A 23,445-nucleotide genomic window follows, 5' to 3' on the forward strand; every position below is an offset into this window, starting at 1 on the left:
CGGATGTGGAGCAAGGAGCTTCCCTCACGTGTTTCTTTTCCTCCAGAGCTTGCACCCTTGGATGTTACTGTCAGTCAGCCCATGTTGGTACGCACACACACACACACACACACTCGCATGCACAAACACGACACCGTAATCGTGCACTTGGACTCAGAAGGACCAGCAGGGTCAAAAACATAGCACAAGAAATGTGTGCGGCCTCATACAGGCACACATCTGCACTCTATGTGAAACAGGGAGACACAGACAAGCTCGAAAACAGACTCAATAAAGCAAATCAACTCCAGTCTCAAACTGCACACCCACACAATGAAATTCAAATTCCCCCCAGAACCATGCCTTTAAAATTCACATGTGCAGCTCATACTCGCACAACAGAAACAATTTCTAATCTAGTTTTTTTCTAATACATTCAACGGTGGCTCACAGAAATAGGAAAAATGGAGATAGAATAACGTTCCATACAAACAGAACATACATGACTGTTCAAATGACCTCCTGAAGTATTTGCAACCAACTTCTGTCTCTGTTCAAGAACTCCTGTTACCTTCAGACCGATCAGTGTCATTACCACCTCAGATCAACGGTTTTTCATGCAGGTGTTTAAACTACACATCCTTTTTCTCTGGGCTCCTCTCCTGATTTTTACCTTTTGCCCTGCGTCATCTCTCCCGAAGACTCCTACAAAGAGAAGCAATCAAAAATCCTATCCCCGCATGTCCTCTTGCTCAGATAGGATATAGTTTGGCTCTATATGCCAGTAGTCGATGCATGCTGAAGTGCAGATATAAGCAACATTAACTCCAGGCTCTACAGCTTACACGACAATATGAGGCTCATGTGGAAATTAATCAAAAAACACATTATGTCTGCAGTGCAGAACTGAACAGAAATTGGGTGCAGCACAATTGTGCAATGGCACGTGCACGAGGTGAGCTGGCAGCATATGATGCGATTCTTTCTTTTTTGTGTCCTAATGACAAAGTGACAAACCGGAAATACAAATGTACAATATGTAATGGCAGTTATAATCAAACATACGACTGTTTTACAGCATGGTCTTGAACACCATATTTCCTCACACAGAGGCAGACGCCTTTATTTATTCAAACGGCTAAAGGTACCAAACTTTTATCAGGGGTAAGCTTTGATTTCAAATTCTCATCATCATAGTATTTTCTTTGTTATGTATCTTTTTAATGCCTCAAAACTAAATCTGAAATGGTGCATAAACACTTAAGACTCATTCCCACGTGATTTTTGCAGTGAATCGTGGAGAGAAACTGCACAGTGACCTGGGAAGTTGGATAAATGAAGTAGCAAACAGACTATACAACTACTAGCTTAACAAGCTGTGACTACACACTTAACACTTCCTGCTCCGTATCAAATTAGAAACACTTTAGAGGACTTTCATTGTGAGAGATGCAAGCACACCGCATGCTAATCTACTCAACGGACTGATCTGTGGCGGGTCAAAATGAAGGAATCAAACAGCCACTGTGACGGATGGTAATCAAATACAACAAAAATGCTCAAAACGGCACGTTATTTCATACACTCGATCAGATAAAAGTGGTGTGATCTGAAAGTTTTTATAGCTCCTCTCCTCAGCTTGGCATGTAAAATCTCCGACAAAAGACAGCGTTTTGTGCTGGATAGTGTAGTAATGGTAAGATAGCCTCCTTTCATGTGGGTGACCAGGGTGCAAATTTAAATGCTGCTTTTAACATTATTTGGCTCAACACTTTTAGTTTAAGTTCAACATGTTTTCAAAAATGCACATATCAAATAATGATTATATTCACGCAGTGTGGATGCCAAAGACTAATGGTTCCCATTACCTTTTTTTTTTTATTTAAAGATGGTCGCCATTTTCCAATACTATTCAGTCCAAAAGAGAAAGAAAAGTTTTTCATTACTCTATAATATTTTACATGTGACGCGTCTGAATCTGCAGTCTCTGCAGAGTCTAGAAGATCCAAAGCAGACAGGAGATAATCATCCTGGTGGCATCTTTTGTGTCATTCGAGGTAAAATATATAGTGCAAGGCAGGCATTGTGTCTGCTGACGTGTGTCTGCTGCGTCACACCGGAGTCAAATTATAAGTGTCAAACAACATGCCAATTATCGTCTCTTGCAAATTGGGGCCTTATCAAACTGATTGAACTCAGTCAAAATCCTGCATATCTAAATGGTATTCTGGATAACATCAGTGGAGTTGTGTGTTGCAGAGGAATTCTTCTTTATTGTAATTACAGGAAGTTAATACGTGTCTATTTTTTACACCACAGGCTGTATCATATGAGAGTCAGCTGAGAAGGTAAGATAACACACCTCATGTAGAGTGTCAAGGAAAACTTCAAAGTAATGTGCGTGACAGTCGGACAGAAGTTACAGAGGGCAACGTTTTGACTAGAAATTCAAACCCTAAAGAGCCGGGTAAAGATTACAAGAAATAAATAAATCACAGCAATTAAGACAAAAGCAGAGCACTAAGGTCAGTGTGGCTTCGAAAGCCTGAAGGTTATCTGAAAAACTGTCGATTTCTCTGCCTCTGAACCAACAGGAAACATAAAAATAGAGGTTCAAAGGTTCAGCTTTTATTGGAAACTATGCTCTTAAGTTTATCAACGTATTTACCCCCCAAAATTTTAAGTTTTAATTTCGACTTCATGTGCCCTTAAAGTGGCGATGCAACGCTCACGTTGCTTCAGGCTTGAAAGAGAAAAGCATATTTATGTTGCACCCGGACGGTGAGAGAAGCAGGGATGGTCAAAAAGAAGAAATGCTGAGAACAGCAAGAGCTCTGTCAGTAGTAGTACGAACACTTGGTACAGGAGGAAGACAAACTTCATGATAACAAAACAAGAGAACAAGCTTTTACTGCTTTACTATCAGCTGCTATGGTAACACCATCACCACTTTCTAGGCCACTAAAATGATAAACCTATGCCAAAACTGATCCATTTTCTTAAGAGGTTACACTGTATACTTCTAGTTTGATGTTAGATTAAATTAAAGGAAGTGTCAGGGCTTATCATTTGTATCTGAGCTCTTTAAAGCATAACAACACTTTTTCATGAGGCAGTAATCTAATAAATACTTCAGGAAGTGTCATTTCTAGACTTTATTTTATCAGTCCACCGTGTAAACTACTAGTATTTTTGGCCATAAATGCGCTTGGGGTTTTTTTTGTTTTTTTTTACTGTACATGTAGACTTAGGGCCATGTTTAAGTCATCATTACACCGGTTCTATTGTTTGACAACAAACACCGTGATAACTCAGAACAGCTTTGTTAGGAATTCAGCTCATTCAATTTGTGAGCACAGGGTGGTAGTAAAGGCAACACTGGCTGGCTCTAGCCAGATAATTTATACATTAAATAAGCTACACTTATTATTTTTGTTAACACACTCATTAAAAAAAATCCATCAATATACTGTATATTATGTATCTCCGTACAGTTGATGAACACTGAGATATGATCTTTGCCAAGCAATGGTGCGTGTCATCAAGCCTTTGGGTCTGCAGTCACGATGACACATGCAGAAGCAAATCGGTGAGGCAGAAATTAAGCACAACATATGGAGCGTAAACATGAAGAAAACAAACATAAGCTCAGCTGGGAAGCATTATGTACCAGGCTGCAGCTACATACTCGTGGTTTCCTGTAATAAATGCAGAGTGGCCCACCAGATTACCTTCACATTGGGTTATCTTTCCAGGACTTGGTATTGTTTGTCCTGGGTGATCAGATTGTAGGTGGACAGCTCCCAGCAGGTGTGTTCACACCTGGCATTAAAATGCATCATCGCACGGCTCTCCAGTGACCACTTGTGATGAGATCTCCATTATCTGCTCCCTATGCAAATAAAGATGCTGCCCGAGTCGCACAATGAGCTGTCAGCTGAGCATCCGACAGGACATCAATAGGTCTTCTGATGCTTCTGTAAAGTCACAGATCATTTCAGTGACCTGATCAGACTTAACATATTTCATATTCAGATGACTCTTATTCTCAGATGACAAACATTTCAATAAACTCAGTCAAGCTTTGAAACTTCAGATTTCTTTAAGTCTGAAAGACGGCAAAACACATGCTCACAATAAACTGCATCTTCACTGACTGTAAATCATCCAAGGACTGTGTGTGCCTCGTCATGTGCACCACACCCCCGCCCCCTTCGCTTAAGTTCTGCTACCTGAGGGATTTACTGCAAAGCAAGGTCAACACAAGCAGGCTTTCTTTGCATTAGCTGAATCGACAAAACGTAAAACTCCACCCTGAGATAGCTGGTATACTGATGGTAGTTACTGATATTTCTTTCCCAAGACAACGGTCTGCTCCATAACAAAATGGAGTCTTACACCAAATCACTGTACAATCAATTTAGTTGATTGAAAACTCTGATAGATGGAGTAGCAAATCGATGGAACAACTGACAAATCAATGTGGTATTATTAGTAAATCTGGACTATCAAATTCTAAAAAGGCATTGCTTTGCCTAACTTTTAAGGTGTAACCCTAATTATTGACTCATGCGGGTGAATCTAGCACTTTCAATTAGGTTCCAATGTCAGGCATCAATTTAGATATAATACTTTTGCCTGAGGACATCTAAATGTTATTTAAGTCCAATCGCTCTGTTTGGAATATAATTAGGAAAAGAATCAGTATTCAAGGCAAGGCCTGTGGAAAACCACTCGTAGGACTAAGAGTACAGAGCACAAGCTTCAGCGCTGCACTGTTGTTTTGTTAAATATTGAAATGTAAATGGCACCTCCTGTGAGTCTGGATGCTGCTCTGTAGACAGTGGGTTTTATGGGAACCAGAAGAGCAAGAAAACATCCAAGGGGAAACTAAAGTGCTTGCGTGGAATCCCCTCAGGGGAAGCAGCCATTCCCTAAATGTGGCCCTGTATATATTACCATTATCACTGTTATGAGAATGTGAACACAAGTACCCTGGACCACCTTAGAACATGACCTGAGCATTCAGATCAGACTGAGTCCTCAATCTGTCCTGAGTGCATTCACACCTATATTTAGCACTGTCCACTCATGATCCAATCAGCCAGGACCCAAGTTAGCAGGAGGTCTGAACGGGGCTTAAGAGACCACTGCATTTGTTAGATTGTAACCCCATGCTCTGCTGTAACAACACTTCTGTGTAACATTTCCACATTCCTGCACTTTAAAAAAAAATCCTTTATACCGGTCCTGTGACAGCCTGCTTCCTTTTCTCTTTGTCTGCACATTCTCCTTTCTGTACAGTATTTTCTTTGCTTTTTCATTTTTAGAAACAATTGTGCATCTCATTACATTCTCTTTCCAGCCACTCCAAGGAAAACAAAAGTCTCATAAGCTCTAAAAGCCTATATCCACCTCTTCTATGCCATCAAGCTTTCTGCTCACCTTTATTCTAAAGCTCTGCAGTTTCTTTCAGCTACGCAGCCCTCCTCTCACTCTCCATACAGTTCTCATTATCTAACTCTATACATTATATTCCCACTATAAATGTCTCTTGTTCCCTTCTCCCCAAGCCCAATATGTGACTCATCCACTTTCTCAGTATCTCAACACCACTATTCCACTCGCTCTAGAACTTAAGCCCTTAAAAGGAAGTAGCTCTGTCCTGCTTATAACCTCACTGGTATTAACCCTTCCCCTGCACCACCAGGTTTGCTGATGTCACTTAACCCCTTTTAGCATGAACCAACTTGATGTATAAACATCAGCCACTAGACTCAGATTAGAGAATTACCTCAAAAGGTATGAGTGTGTGCACTTTTCATCGGAGACAAGGGTAAATGGCAAAAAAATACCCCATAAAGTCTCAGAATCACAGCAGATACCCTAATGAAGGAGCAAAAACTGCCCCTTAGATTGGAGGTAATGTAGAGAACTACTTTTAGTAGTGTATGATGAATCTAAATGCTGTTTGGATATAAAAAAAATTTTAAAAAGTGTCATCATAGGCTAGACAATCCTGTAATCCTGTACCTGCGTGAGGTTGGCTGCTGTGATGGAAGAGTGACTCATTTGCAGCAAAAAACTGAAACTCCACTGACTGTTACCAATTCCTTGGGTGTCACAAAAGCCAATTCTAAGAAAACAAAACAAACAAAATAAAAATCAACGAAGGAACTTACTGCCTCTACAGCTGAATAACAGAAACTGAATTGGTTTGGTGTTTTCAAGATGATTCGTCTTCATACCAGGCTCTCCAACCCAAAACTAATCTTTAACAGCTAGAAAACATACTGAAATTGTTAATGAAACAAAACGTGTTCAGTTCACAGCTCCCACACAAGCGAGAATGATCAGTTTGGTAAACTGAACGCTAACATCTCAACTCCTCACTTTCCTTGTGTCCATTGATTTTCTAAAGACACATATCGGTATGGTGTTTGCACTTTGATCACATTTTGCACGAGTGACAATGTGACTAAAACAGCATTTACTGGAGTAATCTAAGCCATCACACTACTTAAACTGAAATCCCACGGATGGACTGGCCTTCACGTTCTCAGTACAGCCACAACTGTTTATGCTTTGGTAGTAACTCTAATGGCAATAAACACATGTATGATGACATTTTATCAGATTTTCTCAGAGTATTTTCAAGCCCCATGAGAAAGTGTCTATTCAAGGTCTGCGGAAATCCCCCGACCCTGGTAGGGTTAATACTTTGCTTTTCCCACTAAGTTCCATGGGCCCCCGACAGCTGGTACACTGAAACAGGACGCAGTTGTTTTGCATTGTCCCACAATGGTGAATATTTTTCTGTTACTGAAAAAAATTGTAATTCAGCAACAGGTACAGGTAGACAAGCCATGCGTCATGAAAGAAAGTACGACCGACCAGCTTTTAGTGTTAACTTAATCCACTCATGTTAATCCTTGACCTGACCTTTTCCCTTCTTTCCTACGAAAGAAACGCAAAGCGAGAAGCCAGCTAAGGTCACAGTTCATTGATAGCTGCAGAGCTTCGTACTTGGATTCTGAATACTCAAAGCCATAAAATTACTCTGAAATTACCAATGATTTTCTGGTTATACACATAGAATGAGAACTTATTCTCCTAAACTAACCTTAAATAATTGCCGCTATGACTCACGGCAAAGGGACAAACTAGCCGTAATCTCTACATTGTAGTTCGTTTTGGACTGATGTTCACACACTTTTTTCTCAGGGGGGAAATGAGGAAACGATTCTTGTAGGCGAGAAAGTGGTTTGTGGAGAAACTGGTAGGCATCGGCCACTGCTGATGGCTGCTTTATGCTGATATTAAAGCTGCTATACAGTGTAATACGAACCTGTGCCACTGCTGAGAGATGTGAACAGGACAAACAACTTCCTGAAAATGAGGCTATAGTATAAACATTGTAAATTAGCCAAATCTGACTTTGGCATTACTATGCATATCTTAGACCTGATTTGCAAAGACGGATGTTGGTCATGGCGTAGAACTGACTCACATATCACATCCAAACTCAAGAGCAGAAAGTTCAGTGGCTGTGGCTAAAGTCTTTCAGGCCACCATCTAATGCATTCTTCCTCATTATCTGCCCCGCATCTGTTCTCAGTCCTCATGTTATCGATAAGAAACTCCAAGATGAAAAACCAGTAGAACAAGAGGATTCTTGTCTGTTATCTGCAGAATGCAGATCACAGAAATCCCCTCTCTGACCCATCTGTCAATAGGTTAACGAACCAAGCTGCTCCAGGTTTTCTGCAATAGTTATCGTCTGTGACACAACAAAAGATTAACAGTCCCTAACCCTGTGCCTTGTTTCATGAAACATCCTCTCCCATGTCATGCAGAGAACCAACGAGCAGTGCAGATATGTGGGTAGATTTTCCGTTTGGCACAGAAATCCTGGAATGTTATTCGCCACACTGGTGGACAGATGAACCAAAATAATCTCTTAATTACAGCAATAAATAAACTATGCTAAGCATGTCAACCAAAAATGTGCTCATTTTGATAACTGAAAGGAAAGAAAAAAAACTTTCTAAAAACTTAAATGCAATCTAAGTAAATCCAAATGGGAAAAGGCTTTCTGCGTTATAATAACACTTCTAATCATCGAGTTACTCACTCTGGACAGTTAGGATTGATATTAGGCACTTTTAAATTATTCCACAGACCAAATGGGTCAATTAGATGTTCAGTTTTTAACAGTGGATAGCAGACGACAGAATAAACATGTTATAGAGTTGTCTCAAGTTTCTCCTGAAAGATTAGAAGCTCATCTCTGGTTAAAGTATGCTCTGTGGCCAGCTGCTTAGGTTTCAACTTTGAGTGAGGGCTGAACTCACAGATAACATTCAAGGTTATTATCTTTTACTTCAGGGAGAAGTTTATTAATTATGTCACGCATCAATGGGCTTTACTGCTGCTAGACAACAGAACATATATTTATTCTTATTTTATTTAACCAGAAAATAAAAGATCTTGAGATTTAAAATCTCTTTTCCAAGAGTTAAAAATAAGACAATAAACTCCAATACTTTCTGAAAGAATATAAGTGTGCAGATAAGTTGGGAGCAGACCTCGAATGGTTATGCCAAGTAAGTGCAACATCACTTGCAACAATTACTTATTATCAGGCCTTAATTTCTCTTAAATAATTTGCTTCCTGTTTTTACCTTTCACCTTTAAAGATATATATAACATGAAACCCTATTATCCCCATGAAATGTACTTAAAGAAAAGTATAAGCTGCATAAGAGGGCAAATCATGTCTTTAGCCAGGAAAAAGAATATGATTCTAGACTAATCTAAAAGTTGATGTCAGTGATGCACTCAAAGAAAAAAAGTTGTGAGAAAGGCACAGACAATAAATGGTACATGACACGGGAAGAGGGGAAAAAATGTTGACAAAAGCATCAGTTTTGTTCTCTGCTCCCCCTTCAATAGACACTTTGTACAGTTCTGATACAAGTCGCCTCTTTGGGAGCCACCATTGTTTGCTGTGGTCCCGGCATGTCAAGCTAATTCAGGTCTCAAGTAAACATGCTTCTACTGGATCAAAGATGGTTATATATGCAAATAGAAATATGAATTAAATAGCAGAGTGCTCGTCCATCTTGAACGGTCTTTAGCAGCAGTATATAGTGCAGCTCAATTTTAAGGAGATAAATGAAGAGGATTACACAAACACACACACTATCAGAGCTACAATGCAAATACAGCTATATGAATACAGATGTTTTCATCAGTGACTGGCTGATAGTTTCAAGGCCAGTGGTCTCTACGGTGATGCCGAATGTGTCAATTCAGATCATTATGCTAAAAGCACATTGCCTTGAAATAGACAAATAAATCTTTTTTAAGGTGGGTTATTTAGGCCACTCCTAGGTTGGTTGTAAAGATCAGTGTTTCTGAGATTCAACCATCTTTTTTTTTGCCTTTTACCACACTCTTGCAATTGACTGAAACAGGATGGCTAGGTTTTTAATCATGTTTGTATGTACGCTTGCAAGATATCTAAAAGCAAACAAAAAAAATCCAATAACTTTGGTGGATTTTGGTGTTTTATTGGAGGCAGAAGCACTCGGAATTTGCTTTTAGTTTGAACACATCCAGATTAAAGCAGAGATTTGGCTCGACGTGGCCTCCTCCTTGACCCAAGGACACTGGGTGAAGGTTCCTCACCAGCAAAAAGAAATTCCAGCACTAATGTAGACTATAATAAATAGCACTATTTTTCCACATCTGTGCTTTACTGTTCTGTTGAAGAGTGAAAATAGCTGGGACGGTGTGTGATGCAGTCACTAGTCTTTGTCTTCTCTAAAAGTCAGTTTGTCAGGAAAACCAACTGTCCAGCTGCCCAAGGGTGTGTTACTTTATCACTCAAGTTGAGGGTTATTAAGGTCAAAAAGAGGAACATTTTAATGACAATTGTTCTCAGTTATTTCAGTGCCTAAAATTGAGCAACTTCTTGTCAAATGACTCCGTACTTCAATCAATGCTGCATTCCCAAAAGCTGGAAAATAGACTTAATTATCTTACAAATCCTCTTTAGGAGCAAATGAACACATGCACAGCTCAAAAGAAGAAGAGCTTTTGGGCAGGCAGCCCAGGTATATTAACAGCTGCCCAAATACATTTATCAACCCACTCACATATTGTTGTTTTTACAATCCAACGGAAACATCATCAAAACGTGAAAACATCTTTTAATGTTTTGATGATTTTAACGGTAGGAACGCTTGCTACTGTCACCAATAACATTTAGACCTTATTTAAGAACCCTTCAACACCTGTTTGCAAAAAAAAAAAAAAAAAAAGCAACATATAGAAGATGCCTTTATTATTAGTATCTGGCGATACTTCTTAAAAAGAGAATTTGTAGTTTGTATTGGTCAGTTTTAAAGAATTTGACAAAAACAATAGTCGTACTCGCGGACCAACACAAATACCTCGACGCAGTATTTAGACCCTGTCTTACGTAGTGGATAACCAGTCAACAAATTCTGAAGCCGACTGTCAGCTGAGCAGCCTCTGGCTGACATTTAAAGACAGCTGGAACACATAACTTTCTCCTTCCGTTTTCCTCTGTCATTCATGTTTTCCTTCTTTCACTGCTCTTCTTCCCCTTGTTAATAACCCTTCTTACTGTACCTAAGGCACTCAGCTAAACCGTCCTAATAACCCCTTCTCTCTAAGCCATCTAGTCTAATGAGATTGGGCCTGTATACAGAGACCAACGCATACAGAGCATGGAAGACCGGGGGATTGTGACGACGAGTGGGTTGAAAGGAAACAGGAGGACTGTAAAATGAAATATAGCGTTAAAGAATGAGCAACCAGGAATGTACAATAGAGTGACTGTTGCAGAACATGTGTCTGTTATTTTCTCTGTGACCATATTCGAGCAAACCACCGTGAGACGACAAATTAAATGCGCTTGTGTTACAACGGTTTGTACGTGTTGGGTGAAAGTGAAGTGATAAGAATAAATGCTATGCAACCCACAGGCCTCGAAAACCTTGGCGAGTTTACAGAGTTTATCTGACATCTCCAGGTCAAGAAACGCAAACAAGTGGTGATGGCCAGTCCATCTATTCTAAATGTTACCATGTTTAGTAAGCAGTTTAATTTTTAAAAAAAAGAGCTGGTGAATCGAGCGCTTATACATTCACGTACGCTGACGCTTCCTGTAATAATGTGTAAATTAGTTCTTATTTATGTGCATATGGACTCATCATAGAACACACTTCAATATTTCATGTTCACTCATGTTTTCAGCATCAAAACCCATATTGACAGCTGTTTTTCTTGCTGAAGAGGGAAGGGAAATAACGGCAATAAGTGTTAATAAATAATTAAATGCCTAAACTGCAGATCAATGGCATCAAATGTTAAGCATTTAAAATTTTGTTAATGCTTATACCCACGGCTTACTGGAGTTTCTCTAGAAACATCAGCCAGTTGTACAAGGCGAACTCTTGTTTGAACACATAGACCTCAAAGTTTTAAATCAATGCCATCCAAATTATGTCTCGACCTCTTTTATTTAAAGAATGTAATCAAACTAGAGGCCTTCAAGGTTTTCTTCTCCTGCTCAACAGCGCGAATAGAGGCACATAACTGAGATATTGGAACAATGGGTTGTCCCTGTTTGACAATATACAGCTGCAAAGTGAAATAACACATTTTAGAATATAAGCTGCGCTCAGTGATTTTACAAATGCAAAGTAATTTGATGAAAATCATCTTTCGACTAAGACTGTCTTGATATTGGAGGTACTTGCATGAAAAGTGACTGAGAATGCACTGCTCAGCTTCACTGTACACAAACCGGTGAGGGAGGAAAAGAGGGCTGTTCTGCCAACTCTGTTCCACTGAATTTTACCACAGCATAAAATCAGTTTATCCAACATGCCGCTGCATGTAAGGTAGATTCCTAATTTTTGCAAAGTTTGCAACAATGAGGAGAAGTTTCAAATAAGAGTAGCTCAGCTTGTTGCTGACAAATACAGAGGGAAAGGTTGGGCTTCGCCAAGGAGCAGGAGAAAGCAGATGGTATCAGTATAAAACACTGAAAAAAATACTGGTATACATTAAAAAGCTGGTATATCGCAGACCCTAGAGCGAATTATCATTAGTTGCAAATTAATAACAACAATATTGTCTACTGCTACATTAAGACCGACATGGAGACACAGCAAGGATCTATCTGCATAGGTCACCCCGGCCCACACTGGATGCTGCTCGGCTTACGTGGCCTCATGGTGCTAATAAGCATGAAAATAAATTAAATGTTACCGACATTTAAATGTCAGACTGGCAAAAAAAAAAAAAAAAAAAAAAACCTTGAAAAGTGATGGGAAAACAGAAAATATCAACAGAGTCAAATGAGTAATCGAGAGACTGAAGAAGAAGCAGAAACATAACAGTTTTATCCGGTAGTTATCTAATACAGTTGTATGTAATCCCCATGTTTATCTGCGTTGGCGGAGGAAGCATGGCGGTCTGGAGTGAGACGCATGGTGACATCTGTGTTGTGAATGGGTCAAATGTTGACTGTAAGGACTGGCAGCATACACGGATACGATTTTTTGAAAAATGTGACTGATGAAAGTGTGTCAGTGAGGGAAATCCCACGGGAAAGTGTGTGTTGAGAGAAGGGGAAACATGTCAACTCAAACTTGGACAAGCAGAGGATAACGTACGCCCACTTAAAACCCATCATCTCCTACCATTTCCTCATTTTTCTGGATAGCCACTAAAGATGGTTTGAGGACAGAGAATGAGGAAGTACCAAAGTTCAAATGATGTGTATCAGTAAATACAAGCAAACCGCATTGTACAACAGTCTCCCCTGCTATGGCCTTATCAGAGTCATCTTCTTTCACATGGTTTAGGCATTTTGCCTTTCTGTATGTGCAACCGCAACTATGCCTAAGAACTGAGAGCCCCCCAGCAACTACTGTCTAACCACTGCCACAAATAATCAACAATAATTAGAAAACTAACCCAAAAGTCACATAGTCACACGTCGCCAGAAGAGCAGGACAATAAAGAATCACATATAGAGCAAACTGGAGAAGATTGAGAGAAAGGCTGTTAGATAAGGCAGCAGTGATTCAGAGAAACAGATAAAAAAAGATAATAAAAGCAAAAGGTGACAGCAGCTAAGCAAGCTTGAAGGTATATGAATCAGCAGAAAGTGTCTTTTGAAGGAATGAGGCAAAAGCAGAAAGACCGCCATGACTGTTTTAAGGCTGAACAACAGGACGAGAAACAGACATGGAAGTAATTAAATATGAAAAAGGAAAAGCACACAGTAAAAATAAAGATCACGACTGAGATAAATCCAGTTAAGAGATATTCAAGTAGCAAAATTAAATAGGCAGAGAACGAAAATTAGTGTTAAGAATGTCTAACAATCTTAAAATTATTTCACAGTGAACAAAAAATGTGAATAATTTTGTATTACAAAACAGCAAAGTGGTTTAAAATGGTAAACCACTTAATTTCAGCCCTCAGTTTACCGATTACTGGTGGCGCTATAAAGACGAGGTCCATCACAAGGGAGGAAAGTTCAGAGGGACCAGGATCTAAACACAAGAATACTGGATCGTCCTTTTCAATAACATTCAAAAAGATGGATTACATCAAAAGTTCTCTACTTCCACGTAGCATCTGCCTGCGACTATGCTGCAGTCTCAGCCAATTAGAGCACTAATCATACCTCTTATTATCATAGCAGTTTACTTGCTAAACACTCACTGGTCAATAAATAATGTTCTGTACTCTTTACTGTATTTAAAAGGAACAATCCCAGAAACATTTAAAAGCGACAGCCCCTAGAAACACTGTGGCACACATCAGCACCACCCTCAATGCTGCAATGTTGGATCATGGCAGAGACTGTGACGTAGCTGGATTAAGTGGCACACAGTGTTATTAGTTTTCATCCCGCTGTCCTCGGGTGTCTGTTTAAGTTCAGCAATAACACTGCCAAAATACTAGAAGCCCACAGGATTTCTAAAGCCTTTTTTCCATTGGTCAGAATATAAACGAACCTGCTAACACCCACTAGCATCAGGCTTTGAGTGCAATGGTAAGGTGCTTAATTTATATTCAGTCGAAGTGGCTTCAGCTCGGATTGGTAATGAAAGGAAGCAAACATCTGGGTGGAAATGCTAATTTGGAAACATGTGCGGGCAAAGCTCACTTTTTCTTTACAAGAACGTGTTCGAGAACGGCTCCGACATTGAAAGAAAACTCATGGACAAAAAAAGACAAGACACCGGGCTCCAGACGTTGCATTGCTTGCAAAGGTACAACACCTACAATTTTGGGTGCATCCAAATTTTTCACAGCACCTCTAGCATCATAACAATGCAGTTTATGGGCAGCATCAAATAATGTCATCATCTCTGACTCATCAGTAAGCTCATGTTGAAATGCTGCTGGGTGGAAGGGCACTTGCAGGAGATGAGTCTCTCTGAGAAGCTGAGTTCTTTTATTTGTCAGCATTTCAACTTTGAAGGTTTGTGCTTTAGTACCAAAAGCCCTGTTATCAGGCATACTTTGGTCGCATTCTTTGCAACAGATTTAATGCATCAAAGCAGCTGCTTTATCACAAATAAGTCGGGGAAAATAAGCTAATCAGTCTTTGAAAAAGGCAATTACTTTGGTCTTTTTATTTAAGTTGGCTCTGGCTCTGATGCTCTACCAGTAAGCTACGCTGGTCAATGCTTGGCTGTAGAGCACAGTCAGAATCCAGTGTAATGAGATCCCTTCATGTTGTTGGAGAGAGAGAGGTAGTTTCTCCATGGTTCCGATTACAGTGCACCAAGGGCCAACACTGAATTGAATAATACTTTGTGAATCCCTTTTACGGTTATTATAGATTAGTCAATGCAAAAATAGTCCTGGAGCAGAGTTATTGCTGTGGACAGGAATGACCTCCTAACACTTGTAACTGTCTTTTTTTGAGCTCTTGCACTATTGCTCTTAGCGTAACATGCTGCTATGGGTGGTGGGAAATCATGTTACCTGGCTTTTTTTAAGCAGGTGTACTCACAATCGATATATTACGTTTGAGCACATTTTTTCAATTCAATCTAAAATGATAAAAGCATCATCTCAACTATTGCTACAAATCTCAGTTTCTGTTTCAAGGTGTGCAGAGCACTGCAGCTACATGCTTTAGGGGTTGCATCTTTTTTCATCAACTTTCACCCTTTCTCTGACTTTTGATATTGAGGAAGTCTTCTAAATATCATGTTGTGACTCAAACTACCGTATCAACATTGTGCAGAAAACTATTGCATTCAGCTTTTTACTTCAAAGTAAACAGTGAGAGATGTAGATTTCTGGGTAAGAGCATGTCAGGCCACAGCTTACCTACTGCACAGGGCTGCTGATTATATCATAGGCACTGTGGTTGCAATCAGAACCATAAATCAAACTTTAAGTAGGCTAAAAGCTCGTTATACGCACACTGCTGCATACTTATCGGGTCACCTGTTGCACAGCTTTGCACTGAAACCAGCCACATTCATACAAACACAGGCAAATATGCAATTACATATGTGCTCCCTCTAAATATTCAATTACTTCAAACAACAGTGTTTCAGCATAAATGCACACGCAGAGCCCAGAGCAAATAACAAATGCACACATCTCGGCTTTGGTTTTTGCAATAATTATCAGGGTCTGTAGGAACTCGGGATAATGTTAATTTATCTTACCCAACAGGAAATAAATTTCCCCCACAAAAAAATGTAATTGAGCTATTAGACAAAGTAAAATCAGCCCTCTACCTTAGAAGTAAAGAGCAAATATGCAAGAGAATGCAGAGGAGAACTGTGAGAGGTAAATCAATAGTGGGGCAAAGGGGTTGGGGGGGTGTCAGAGTGTAAGACACCGATAATGAGAAGATAGTGATGAAGTGCAGCGGAGGCAGAAAGAGGTCAGATTCAGCATGTTATTTATGATCATTCCTTGAGCTAAATAAAAGTGAGGGTTTAAAGAAAAAATAGAAAATGAAAATGGGCGGGGCTACATCTCAGCCAATGAGAGCAAAGAGATGATCACAAAAGAAGCAATGATCAGTAAATTGTGTAGAGCCATAAGACAGAGTTAAAGTCAACCTGGGGCTCCAATGGTGGAGGCTTTAAAAGCCGCTTTGTGGGGTTTTCTTAGTCACATAGTGACGCAACACTGGTTTAGTTTAGCAGAACTTACTCTAATGTTCTTTTTCAAGCTCATTAGACAATCAATGAATAAAGTGCATGTGAATGTCTGGAATGAATGTGAATATTTTTCAAAGTTTGAGAACTTATTGAAATTAACACACCATATGGGCCTGAAAACTTCAAATATACTCAAGTACTGGTCAATGAACTTAGTCAACATTATTTCAAACATTTAAAACTTACTAACCAATCCGATTGCAGTTTTTCCAATTATCACTGAAGTTTTGAGGGATGCACGGTATATTTTACAGCACGTACTCAAAGCTAAGGTCTACTGCCAACTGAATGCGTTTAAGTGTGTTTAAGTAACAGAAGATTTGCAGTCCCAAATAAACACCAACCATCTGGGAAGTTTTGTTCGTACAGATCAAAAAGGGGCACTGCCACGGAAAGGAAAACACTTCACTGGCTTTTGGTAATATTATGAGTCTTCAAGACTTTTGCTTCCAAAATACCAGTGTTTATACATAATCAAAACAACAGATCTTGGCAGGGGTTTGAAAAAAGAAAAACTGGAAGGAAGAAAATACTCCTTCAAGGAGTTTAAAAGAGATTTGGAGGTAAACTTCCACTTTCGTGATACAGTTAACTAAAATGTCCCATTGATCTGTGGAAAGACAAAACTATTCAAAACGAATGGAAGCCATAATTTGTGTCTTTTACGTATTCAGGTGACTGTCATCCAGCTGTTCTGTAAACAGCTGAACTCTGTGCACCCTCGTTCACTTCTTCATGTGGACACTATTTTACCCTGCTGTCTTTCCTATAAAAACATATTTAACTCATTTCGATGATCATCCCTGAGACTCATCGCACCCTCCATCCATCTTATTAGAAATAGCCCCACTCTTTTCAGTTACAGAAGCATCCATTCATCGCCTCCCGTTTCTCTCGGTGAAACACACTGACAAAGCGACGCTGCCCAGGCCAGCTCAAAGAAAAATAAACACACGCACATATTAGAAAGATGGTAAGATGATACGTTTGATCTGGAATCAACAAGTACGTCTTCATTAAGACAGCAGGCGATATTGACATTTAGAGCACTGATTTTTATAGCTATTCTTAAGTTCCTTGCAAGAACCCATGCTTCATTGTCAAACTCAGGTGAACAGTGAAACATGCATCTGCCAATATAACACTTTTTAAGAGCTGCTCAGCCTAAATGCAGAGGCTTACTTCTGGCATCACCAACATCACCACATATGATGGAGGTCCAACAGTTTGTACTGGAAACAATATCTTCTTTTGTTAAGCAGCTTACGCCTGTGTAGGGACCCTGCTGTGGATTTAAGCAGCAAGAGCTAGAGAAACAAAGCATGTAAAATATGATGTCATGGTTTCAGAAGTCTACTGCGCTAACCATGGGAAAACAAAACCATGTTAGGCGTTTCGCACACACTCTCAAAAACAATTATTTCCTGCAGCGCAGTGGAACAGATAAGAGCATACTGGCGAATCATCACAACTGTAAGCAGCTAAAGTAAGTAAACACAGTGAAGTTAATGCCTTTGCAAACAACAGATAAAGATGATGTTCATATACTGCAGCACAACTTCAAAATTTTCAACTGTATTAAGCATCAGTCTGAAACAAAACTACCCCTTTATTACAGAGCGGTTCAATCGCATCTCAACTCAATAAAAATTTCACAAGAGCTATATTTCTTAATCGGAGGATCAACACGAAAATGCGTCAATGGCCTATTTACTGAGTTGTTGCATGACAAAAGCAGAAATATGTCACCTGTGCTCTAGGTAAGGACATGACTTCCCCTCCAAAGCTCTGGAGGAGTGCAAGCTCTGACTAGAGAATATGAGAATACTGCATAGTTTTAACAAAATGTTCTCAACTGGGTTTAAATACAGTAGATATTCTTTATATTGATAGTGTACTCTAAGAGACTTGAAAATAAATGCAAAAAAAGGAAAGCAATAACATCCATCAGAGGGCCTCAAGTGGAATCCAGCCAGAAATGTTGTCATCACTGAAAACCCCATAAAACTTTTTTGGTTTCACGGTGCTGGAAGACTCAAAATCAAAAGGAGCAGTAGGGGTATGTGTCACCTGTATAATTAGTACAACTAAGAAAAACAGTCCTTGTTTTGCACATTTAAAAAGGATATTTTTCCAAGTATAAAATGGTTTTTTTTCTGTCTTCTGTATATAACAGTGGTCCGACAAAAGCACATGATTTCTTTCAATATACAAGCCTGTGTTGTTCCCATCTGAAGTGAATGTCCCCCTGAGGGAAGTATGCTCAAGCCTGCTTGGATAATATAATGTGTCATGGAAGTCATGTGTGTAACCTTCAGCATCTAGAAAAAAGCTTCTCCCTAAAGCACAAGTGTATCAGTTCTGTCCTTTATTGCCCCATTAGATGAGGTATGGAAAACACTCAAATGATTGTTAATCAGGAAGTACGAGGGAGCGATTGTCTCATGGTGTCATCAGGTTGGAATTTGAACTGGTGTGCAATAAAGTCAGAACACAACTATTCACTTTCAGAAATATATGCATGACTTACAGACACGTGTGGGGGCACACACACACACACACACACATACATAGAGATCTAGTTTATATGCTCGTGGAGATTTTCCATTGATACAGTGCATTTCCCAGCCCCTTCCCTAACAATCACAAATGAATGACTAATCATAACCTAATTCTAAATCCGACCCTAAAACATGTCTGTAGCCTCAAAAAAATCACTTTGAACTCACAAGGAAAACATTTCTCACCCCATGTTTACAGGAAGTGCCCAGAAGTTAGTGTGTAGTCAGATTTTCATTCTCACCATGTAGGAAAAACAAGTACACACACAGTTCTGCACCCCCAGATAAGGTCACAGCTGTATAACAGCAGCCTAACTCCTCTTGTGAAAGCATAGGAACAGAATCTCCCTTTCACCATAAGCCAGCTTGAACCACTTGACAAGATTGGCCAACACCACTTCCAACAGAGATGAATTTTGCATAATAGATATAGATAATCTACAAATGAAACGAGTTTGTAAGAGGAGCGATGCATGACGTTCAGAAAACAGGTGTAATGAAGTCCAAATTGTTCCCAGATGCTTTGGTATCTGCCAATGATTTGATAAAAGACAAATTGTCCAGTTATATTTCCCTTCTGAAGTATTCAGACTGTGCCTATTTAACATTCACACGCATAGAAACAGCATCACATTTTTGTTGCTTTTAAAAAAAAACAAAAAAAAACAAAAAAAAACATACATATCTGTGACTTTCTTTTAAAACTCCAATAAGCTTCACAGATCGCCGTGGATCAGCACACTGTAAAAAGCAAACTCCCCCATTCACAGTGTAACACAGCTACGTGAACTAGGCCACAAGCTCTCAGCAGCACAGAGGAGAGTTTAACTATGGAGCAGCTTGCATCCTCTGCCAGTCCGTCAACCACAAGGGAATAAGCGAAAAAGGACATGGGTGACATACAGGGAATGACCTTTAGGGCCACATTATACCAGGCTCCAGGTGTGTACACAGGCACCTCTGGGCACCAAGAATGTGTAGCTGTTCATCTACATTAAGAGGTTCTCTGTGAATACGTTGGATGAATCAAGTTCAAGGAAAAGTACTCTCAGACAACAAATTGGCAGTTACACAAGATCTCCTTAAAGAGTACACACACCCTCTGATTATGACACATGCCTCATGCAGGCCCTACCAGACTCTTAATGACGTAAGCACAAAGTAAAAGCACCCATGTAACAATTACGGCGAAACAATCAAAGCTTGTGTATTTCACAAAATCACAAATGTTTAAATGCAAATATTTTGGAGAAAATACACAACAATTTTCTTTTCAAACCCAACTTTTGTTTCTGTTATCTCATATCATTTATATCAGTTTGATTTTCAGAGTTTTGCCTTTCAAAGTCTATCTTTTTTAAGGCACTCGCACGAGTATTCACTTCATAAACTAAACTGAGTGCTTGCACTGCAGGGATTTTTCTTTCTGTACACTTTCAGAGAAGTTGAAACTCTCAAGGCCTTGAGAATCGATAGATGAAATGAATGCAGGTTTCTTACAGTCACACACACATGAGAATGGAATAGACCTAGATGAGATTATTTCCCAAACTGTCAACACAAAGACAACTGCTATGAAAATACAGCAGGCATCACCTACTAAGATAATCTCTCTAAGGAGATGACAGAGCTTTCTGACCAAGGCTCCAGACTTCACATTTTCACTCTCTCCTTCTCGAAACCACTCGCAAAAACATACTCGCAGTGCTCTCTTTCATTCCGTCCCATTTCGCGCTCACAAACACTTTCAACACAATAGCTGACAAGCTTGACAACAAAACATCAACCTACGCTCAAAGTCAGAATCGTCATCTTCGTCATCATCTCCATTGGACTCTGTTTGCATCGGCTCCCCGTCAAACATCACTCCTTTTCCCGGCTTGCCACCTGTGCTGGACCCATCCTGACTTCTCGAGTCTCGCAAACGGGTGAAGTACTGTACTGCAAAATCCACCAGGTCTGACGGCCTTTGTCGCAACACCTCCACGGTGTAGCCCTGCAGGAGTTCCGTCAACCCCACCGGTATCTCAATACTCATGGCTGTGTGTGGCTCAGTGGTAGCGTTTATTTATCTAAATAGAGAGAGGAAACATTTTTTTAGTATTGGAACAAATGCTAAATTGTGTTCAAGTACGAACATGTGATGTGGTTAAGAAGTGCACAATTATGATCTGACAAACTGATAGAACTTGTTATTTCAACACACTGTATATGTTTGTGAATGTTTAATAGGTAGTGACAGCTCTCAATGACAACTGAGATGTACAGAGATAGACGAGGTTTAAGAAGTCACAAACAAGTCTGACAGTCAGTGAGATTGTACACTGTCCTTCAAAAGCAATGTAGTATAAAAGCGTGCATGAAGTGCTGTGTGACATTGTCACTGAGTGGCAACTTTATCTAAGGCTGAGCCCAAGTACACGGAGTTCCCACAGCTGTGCCGGATAGATATGAGTTAACAAATGGGTAGACGTATAATCAGTAATACTGGCCGAGTTTCAGTAACATTTCTTCTTCGCATCGTCAGAAACTGAGCTGTCAATTTGGGTGGGTGGCCGGTTGGAACTAGTTAGCAAAGAGGCTAATAAGCTAATCCTCATGACAAATCACTGGTTTAGGTTGTTGCTCGGTTCACAGACACAACTAGACCAAACTTGCTAATAAGCGTTAGTTTATAAGGAATCACTGCAACAAAAGTAGTCGAGCTCCAACTGAAGAGCTTTCTCACTTTTAAACCATCAATCCTTAGCTATCATGCTAGCTACTGTGCCACCTTCAAGGAAGCCTATACCGTTAGCTTACGTTGTAGTATGGCGCACTGGCTGTAGGTGCTAAGCCACAGAGCAGAAGCTGTCAGGATAAATGTTGCAGTGCAAGCACTTGTACGGGACTGGTAAGCCGTTTAACAAGCTACTTTCACGACACCAACTATGAGTCACTTACGTGCGATTCTGTCTCCCCGGACAAACTAGCCAGTCACCTCCTTCTCCGCGTCTTCCTTGCTCACTCTTATTTCGCCTCTTCTTTTTAGCCAGTCTCTTTGCCAGTGTAGCGATCGTATCCCTCCACAGAAGACACTTGTCGAACGTAAAGCCGGCAATTTTACGTTAGCGTCGCCTTACTTCGCCAACTGACGGGGGAGGGGGGTTATTTTTCCTTAGCCAGCCAGGTGTGCAAGGATGCTGGATAAGTTCAGAGGGAGAAAATATACTCGACTTCCCCGCTGCAGCCCAACGTCCACGCACTTGGTGAGGGTGGGACTTACTATGGCAGTAGGGAGGGAGATGGCTAGGTGACAGGCTAAGTGACAGACTTGCTATCTGCTAGTTTTCTTTCGGAAACTGCCCGGCAACTCTGTTCTTCTCAAGACACAAGTCAGCTGCTGCAACCAGGTGGCAAAGCTTACCGTTAGCTCGGGGTCTACACGGTTGTGCCGCACCACGGTTAACTGCAAACAGAAGTACCGTCGAAAAAATCCTTTACAGTACGTTAATCTAGCAGCAGGACGGCTAATAGCATACAATCCTGCCAAATTAACTGAAAATAAGCTTGCTCTCTCCCGGCGAGGTAATCCACAGTTACTTACGCACGAATGAACCAGTGGTTTCAGAAAGCGTGAGGAGGCGGGGCTACTGACTGAGCGGAAAGCGTTTGACTTAGATTGACAGATATGCTGACCTATCAACATAAAACAGAACAATAATACAGCCAATCGGATACAACTGTGTAAATAGAGGCGATATTAAAGGTAGAACTACATTTGTACACTCTGAGAACGGGCACACCCACAAAGGTGGCCTTGACAACTTAATAAAGATTGAAAAAGTTCAGGCTTCGATTTGGGAAAAAAAAAATCGATATTTAAATACATGTATATATTTTTTTTGCTGCAGTTTGTTGAACGTCTCCTTGAAATAATTCAATGGTTTGGCGAAAGAAAACAGTCTTGAGTAATAAATGTAAAAAAAAAAAGAAAAAAGAAAAGTTTTCTCTTTATTAGACTCAATCCCTGTAATCCACCTTTTTTCATCACAGTTTTAAATTAAATGAGGTTTGAGCAATCAAACAAAGGAGAAACACATCTATCAGGCATCCTGTAGCTGGAGGTCTGCAACAGTGTGCCCTTCTTATAAAGCCTAAAACATCTCAGTTAGGTTCAAGACCATATCACCTCTCACCCTCATCACTTTCTCATTTCCTTTCTGGACATGCCAGACATAATCCCCTCATTCCCTCAAGGCCTCCAAGGTCCTTTACAGGTCAGTTAATATTATTCGCTGCTGTCATCTACATCAACACATATGTCAACATTTCATGTGCCTATTAAATCCAGTTTTCTCTGAGTTGTCCTACACACCTTCACTGCAGCGCCACTGATGGATCTAGTTTCCTCTCCATCTTCAAGCTCTAGTTTACGAACGAAAGTGGAGTAGGTTCACTGAGGTTCACTCTAAAGGTAACTATTGTGAGAAGTTTGCTAATAACCACCACAGCATGTATATTATCTCCTCTTCCATTTCTATCTCTCACCTTCTGACTGTCACTAAGGTAAAGCTGTTGCTATGGTCACAGGGAGCCCTGATTTGATTCCTTGAACCGGTTTCTGATTGGCTTAGGTCTGTTTGTTTTTAACAAATACTGAGAAAAAAATA

At 40.0% G+C, this 23,445-nt stretch overlaps 1 protein-coding gene across 1 annotated transcript in view; it reads right to left on the bottom strand.

The window, feature by feature from the left end:
- Positions 1 to 22,407, bottom strand: part of prkar2aa (protein kinase, cAMP-dependent, regulatory, type II, alpha A) — a 43,611-nt gene extending 21,204 nt beyond the window's left edge. Inside the window, exons 1-2 of the mRNA XM_072366247.1 lie at positions 21,737 to 22,407; positions 20,585 to 20,865 (exon numbers count right to left, since the gene is read on the bottom strand). Coding sequence (XP_072222348.1) covers positions 20,585 to 20,831 — 247 coding nt within the window. The 5' untranslated portion in view covers positions 20,832 to 20,865; positions 21,737 to 22,407. The remainder of the gene's footprint in view (positions 1 to 20,584; positions 20,866 to 21,736) is intronic.
- Positions 22,408 to 23,445: the final 1,038 nt, after the last annotated feature.

Source organism: Leuresthes tenuis, unplaced genomic scaffold (genome assembly GCF_036924035.1).
Source record: "Leuresthes tenuis unplaced genomic scaffold, fLeuTen1.0.hap1 SCAF_16, whole genome shotgun sequence".
NCBI classification, from domain to species: domain Eukaryota; kingdom Metazoa; phylum Chordata; class Actinopteri; order Atheriniformes; family Atherinopsidae; genus Leuresthes; species Leuresthes tenuis.